Raw genomic sequence first — 6,678 nt, forward strand, 5'->3', positions numbered from 1 at the left:
CTGGGCCAGCTTTAGCTCGGATGCTCCAGCTCTTAGGCCCCCGCTGCTGAAAGTAGGTATCTGATTTGTTTCCGTTCTGTGATCGAAACAATGTATAACTCCAGCTCTGAGATCCTGGCTCACTGAAAACAGGTTTCTGGGGTTTTGTTTAGCTTCTATATTTGTTACAATGTTTCAAACTGCAGGCTCAGAGGCCGGCAAGCAGGTGGGGAACGTTGGTTTCCTCCGTCACTTAAGCAAGCAAGCCTCATGTTAGTTTCAAGCTGCCTGGCTGCCGGCCGCCATCTAGGCTGGCAGTTAATTTGCATATTGCCCTGATTAGCCAATGGGAAGGGTAGCGGTTGTACGCTAATTACCATATTTCTCTTTTATTAGATAGGATTATTACACCAATTAGATTTTCTTTATACTTTTATGAGTTTGGGGTTTTGTATTTGATTAATTTTTTTCATTTAAATTCTTTATTGTTGAAAGTATTACATTTGTCTCCTTTTTTCCCACATTGACCTCTCCCTGGCTGCTCCCACCCCCCAAATATGCCCTCATCCCCCTAATTTCATGGTCTGTTTGATGTTTCTATATTTCTATATTTTTGTTCATCAGTTTACATTGTTCATTATATTCCACAAATGAGTGAGGTCATGTGATACTTATCCTTCTCTGACTGGATTATTTCGCTTAGCATAATGCTCTCCAGGTCCATCCATGCTGCTGCAAATGAAGTTCTTTCTTTTTCACAGCAGCATAGTATTCCGTTGTGTAGATGTACCACAGGTTTTTAATCCACTCATCTGCTGATGGGCACTTAAGCTGTTTCCAGTCTTAGCTATTATAAATTGTGCTGCTATGAACATAGGGGTGCATATATTCTATTCCAAGAACTCAGAAACACCAATCAGATTAATTGTTTTTTATCAACCTTTGTCATTGATAGGCTTTGCTCTCTGTGCATGACACTGTGGCTCAGAAGAAGTATGATCCAGTATTGCCTCCTATGCCCGATGATATTGATGATGAGGAAGACTCAGTAAAAATAATCCGTCTGGTCAAAAATAGAGAACCCCTGGTAAGTTTTGATCTACTTCTTGTGCCCAGATATGAGTAGATATCATGATAAAGCCAAATCTGATGAGGACATTCCAAAAATTCCTCTCTTTAAAATACACTTGCTCTGTGTCCTAAAACTTTCAAATAAATGGAACATTTATGTCTAAAGAATATATATGATTTAGAAAAATGAAGGCAAATGAAATGGCATTTTATTGATTATAAGTAGCAATAATTTTAAAATGTGAATTGTTGACATTTATAAAAGAAAGCATATGCACCAGTCACAGATGATTTGAGATTAAATGGTGCAACTAAGAATAATTGCTTATGGCTTTTCTAGGAAGCTAATTTTATTTATTTACTTATTTATTGTAATATTTTTTAAAATTGATTTCGGTGAGGAAGGGCAAGGGAGAGAAAGATAGAAACATAAATATTGAGAGAGAATCATTGATCAACTGCCTCCTGCACACCCCTTGCTGGGTATCAAGCCCATAACCCTGGCATGTGCCCTGACCGTGAATTGAACTGTGACCTCCTGGTTCATCAGTCAACTCTCAACCACTGAGCCACACAGGCTGGGCTAATAAAAGGGTTCAAATGGGGAGAATATTCTGGATTAGCTAGTCGGCTCAATCTAATCACAAGTGTTATAACTAAAGTGAAAGAAAGAGGCACAAGGGCCAGAGTAACAGAAGGAGAGGTGATGATGGAAACAGAGGTTGGAGTGATGTGGCATTGAGCCACAGAATTCTAGAAGCTTCTAGTAAATGGAACAAGCAAGGACCGGATTTTATCCTACATCTGCCAAAGAAATGTAGCCCTGCTGACACTTTGATTTTAGCCCCTTCATACCCATTTTGGCCTTCCTACTTCCAAATTGTAAGGTAGCAAATTTGTGTTGTTTAGGTCATTAAATCTGTCGTCATTTGTTATAGCAATAATAGGAAATAAATATGCAGTGTATCCATCCACACTAATAAAAGACAAAGATGCTAATTGACCATACCTTTGCTATGACCATCAGCCAATAGGAAGAGTATGCAAATTAACGCAACAAAGATGGCTGTTAGATTTGCATACTGCAGGCAGGGCGGGACAGTGCCATCCGCCGTCTGCCCTGCAGCCATTCAGCCCTCCCATGTGCCACCCGGGGTGGCCAGGCAGGACAGCAGCGATCTGCCGCCCGCCCGGCCACCATCTGGCCCTCTTGTGTGCAACCCGGGGCGGCCGTGTGGGACAGCAGCAGAGACGGGAGGAAGCCAGGCAGTGGAGATGGGAGAGAGCCAAGCAGCAGAGATGGGAGGGAGCCAGGCAGCGGAGATGGGAGGAATCGAGGCAGTGGAGAAGGCAGCCCACCTTCTCCGGACTCAGGAAGCCCTATTCTTGTGGGAATCTTCCTGCAGCAGGCCTCTAGTATATTTATAAATCTACAGTCAAAAGAAAAAATAAATTTCATTACCTAGCACTTGATTTTAAATGTTGTTTATTCTAATTAAGATATTTCTATTTTCTTAAAGCAAATAGCAGTTGATAAGATAATAGTTGCTTAGAACTATGTTAAGTACTTTACATACATTATATTTAATTTTCATAGTTGGTATGAGGATCATAGTTTTTCTTTTTACAAACCAGGAAACTAATGTTGAGAGAAGTGAAGCAACTTACCCAAGTATGAGAGTTAATGAGTGTAGAACCAAGATCCAAACTTGAATTTCTGTTTTTAAATACTAGTTTGTGTTTTTATCCTTGTTTTTTTTTAAATACTCACATGAGAATATGTTTTAATTGATTTTTAGAGGAGGGGAAGGAAAAGAGAGAGAGAAAAATCAGTGTGAAAGAAACATTGATTGGTCGCCTCTCATATCATCAAATCTAACATGTCACTCTTGCCACTATCTTATATAACTTGTATTATATAATCTGTAATGGAAGAGGGTATTAGATGCATAATCACTACCTCAAAGTTAGGTCAAATTATTTCAGTTGTTACATGCTTATTAGCTAAATAAATGGGGGTTTAATACCATTTCTCAATTCTTTTATCCATCCCTCCCCTAGAATTAGCACCCTTTTCCCTTTCCATTGACAAATGCCTACATGATCTTTGTTCACTTCCCCTTCTAGAAAATCATGCTGTGCTTAAATAATTGTCATCTAGCCTCTACCTTTTGTTTATTCGACCCGGTGTAATGTGGTAAACATTTAATACCCAGCAAGTTATTTAACAACCCTGACCAGGGATCTGATCTATGACCTAGTTATGTGCGCTGGTGGGGAATCGAACCCGAAACATTTTGGTGTATGGGACACTCCTCCCAACTAAGCCACCCCACCAGGCTCTAGTTTTTTCTTCTATACCATGTTGTGTCTTTGCACTTTTCCCTTTTGGTTCTTTTCTCTCTTCTTTTTTTTTTTTTTTTTTTTTTTTCTTTTTTTTTTTTTTTTTTTTTTTTGCTTAAGGGTAACTTTGGTATATTGATAAATGCATTGGACATTCCTACTCAGAAAAATGTACAGATAAGTTTTCATATTATGTCAAGGGATTTATTGAGCCCCTGAATCTCATCCATGGATACCCTAAAGTACCATGCCTTCTGATAAAATAAGATCTTCAACATGTTTATCAAAGAAATTTGGCATTACTGCATCAAAATTTCACAAAAAGTTTAACTGGAGCTACTATGAGTTAGTTTATATTCATAAAAGTTGAATGACATATGTAAAATAATCTAAAGCTGTATTATCATAGTTTGTTACTAAACATTTATTTAGCTAATAAGCATGTAACAACTGAAATAATTTGACCTAACTTTGAGGTAGTGATTATGCATCTAATACCCTCTTCCATTATAGATTATATAATACAAGTTATATAAGATAGTGGCAAGAGTGACATGTTAGATTTGATAGGACCTGTGGATGCAGAGGGCAAGAGGAGAGAGGAAGTCAACAGTAGCACAGGAGGTTTTTATTTAGGTGACTAGAAGTATTATACATTCAATTAGCAAGAATAAAAGAAAATACATGGGAATATAAATGACTAATTCCCTTATGATTATACTGAGCCTATGGGGCTATGCAGGTGATAGCAAAAGGTTAGATATTTAGGAAAGGGAACCAGGGAAATTTCTTTAAAAATTGTGTTGAATTGATGTTATTTAAAAACTGAATATTTATCTTTAGCATGAGAATGTTTTCCAGGTTTGTAATATTTGTGTATTTGGGAGATATTATAAGCATCTCTCAAAATTGTTCAGTTTCTTAATAGTATTTTATGGTATAACTAGAGGCCAGGTGCATGAATTTGTGTACCAGTGGGGTCCCTTGGCCTGGCCTGCGGGATCAGGCCAAAACTGCCTCTCCGACATCCCCTGAGGGGTCCCAGATTGCGAGAGGGCTCAGGCCAGGCCGAGGGACCCCACTGGTGCATGATCGGAGCCGAGAGGGGCCGTGGGAGGGCTCCAGGGCATGTCTGGCCTGTCTCACTCAGTCCCGATCAGCCGGACCTCAGCAATAAGCGAACCTACCGGTCAGAGCATCTGCCCCCCTGGTGGTCAGTGCACATCATATCAACTGATTGACCAATCAACTGTCTTCCCCCTGGTGGTCAGTGCACATCATAGTGAGTGGTTGAGTAGCCTTAGCATATCATTAGCATATTACGCTTTGATTGGTTGAAAGGACCACCGGACACTTAGCATATTAGGCTTTTATTATATAAGATTTGGCAAGTTTGTAATGTACTTAATAGGATTTTCCTCTCTGCTTCCCCACAAATGGGCAAGGAGAGAGAAGCCAAAGTAAAATATAATTCTTTCAAGTGTATGTATGGTCAGTATATTTTGGCAAATGATTCAAGAGAAAAGGCCATATGCTTTAGCAGCCAAGGGTTAGATTATCCATGTTAAGAATGTAATTTTGTTTATTCGATCCCGGTGTAATGTGGTAAAATGAATACCAAGCGTGCATTAGGTGACCTAAGTGAGTGTTATAGGGTGTCACTTATTTTCCATATATCCTTACACAGCAAGTTATTTAACAACTCCGTCTCAGATTCCTTATCAGAAAGTATACCTCTTTGAGAGCGTTTTAAATATCATATGAGATATAATGTATTTGAAATGCTTTATATGTTCTTGTGCATTATGTGTTAGATAAATGGTCCATCAAATAATAAGGTAGAGGCTAGATGACAACTATTTAAGCACAGCATGATTTTCTAGAAGGGGCAGTGAACAAAGATCATGTAGGCATTTGTCAATGGAAAGGGAAAAAGGGTGCTAATTCTAGGGGAGGGATGGATAAAAGAATTGAGAGAAGGGGTGAAAAACAACAACCAGGATATAAGGGGCAGAGCTATCCTCCCTCCCTTGTGAGTTCGGAGCAGTTTATATTTGTTGTATCCAGAAGATTTTTTGACAAGCTTAAGAAAATGAAATTCTATTAGTTGGTAGGTGGATTTCATCCTAAATTTTCAGCGTTTCTTGCATGGGTTGTCTTCTTGGTTCTTTTAGAATAGTGGTTCTCAAACTCTGGTATTATAAGAATTACCTGAGGCACTTACTTAAAAATGCAGACTTCTGGGCCTTTACTGCAAATGGTCTACATTAGTAGGTTTTGGGCAAGGCCTGGTAATCTAGATTTTAAAAGTTGTCTAAGAGGTTTTTGATGCAAATATTTGGTAGACCATACTTTGAAAATTCCAACTTCAAAAGATTAACTTGAAATCAACTGTGCTACCAGCTTAAAAAGTTCTTACAATATTGGCAGTGTTACAGGAGATGAAATTTTTATTCAAGGAGATCATGATAGCCTAGTCCTCTTTGCATTCCTCTTTTATAAACCATTTTATAGTAATAGCAACAAATATCTAATCAGAATTTATTCTTCTCAGTCTAACCTAAAGTTCTCTATACTCATATTTTGTCAAAATCACACCAAATAAATTAAAAATAACTATATAAGAAAATGTTTTAAAACATTAGATTCAATTTTAATTCATTTTGCATTTGCGAATATGCCTTAGGACTTTTAACTTTTGTACAGTATTATAGTCAGTGAGCTTTATTCTTATGCATGTTGCATTGAGAATACATCAAAGAATTATGATATAGCGGTTTGGAAAGCAAAATGGAAATAGTTATCTTCAGAAGTAAAGAGATCGTAAAGAAGATAAGTTGAGTGCTAACTAGTGTCATGTAGAAAGTGGGAGATTATTCCTCAGGTTCATAGTTTACCATCCAAGGAAGGGGAGAATCAGCGGATAGCAAATGTATTCTATTTTAGGGTACATATCTATAACAAAGTAATCCTTACATACTGGAGTGCTCTTTTTATTTACACATTCTGGAAGTGATTCATACAACATCTGTATGCTAGTGACTCCCAGGGCTATTTCTCTTCCAGATGTTTATTCTAATCTTTAAATTTGTATATCCACCTGCCTACTTGATCTCCATTTAGATGTCTAGTAGACATCTCAGTCTTCACATGTTCCAAAGTAAAATGGTCTTTGTCTACAAATATGTTCCATCCATAGGGTTCCCCCTCTCAGTTGATGACAATCCCATCTTTCCAGTTGCTCAGCCAAAAACCATAGAGTCAATCTTTGATCCCTCCCTCTCT

The 6,678-nt window shown here is 38.1% G+C and overlaps 1 protein-coding gene across 4 annotated transcripts in view; it reads left to right on the forward strand.

Annotated features, from left to right (window-relative positions):
• MPP7 (membrane protein, palmitoylated 7) overlaps window positions 1-6,678 on the forward strand; it is a 240,166-nt gene that overhangs the window by 140,117 nt on the left and 93,371 nt on the right. For all 4 annotated transcript variants that reach the window (XR_001512606.1, XM_006756156.2, XM_006756157.2 and 1 more), the window contains exon 5: window positions 935-1,066. Coding sequence is in view for 3 of the 4 variants with exons in the window: in XM_006756156.2 (XP_006756219.1) it covers window positions 935-1,066 (132 nt within the window). In the remaining variant the exon portion in view is untranslated. The remainder of the gene's footprint in view (window positions 1-934; window positions 1,067-6,678) is intronic.

The sequence above is a fragment of the Myotis davidii genome, unplaced genomic scaffold, assembly GCF_000327345.1.
Source record: "Myotis davidii unplaced genomic scaffold, ASM32734v1 scaffold494, whole genome shotgun sequence".
Classification (NCBI taxonomy): domain Eukaryota; kingdom Metazoa; phylum Chordata; class Mammalia; order Chiroptera; family Vespertilionidae; genus Myotis; species Myotis davidii.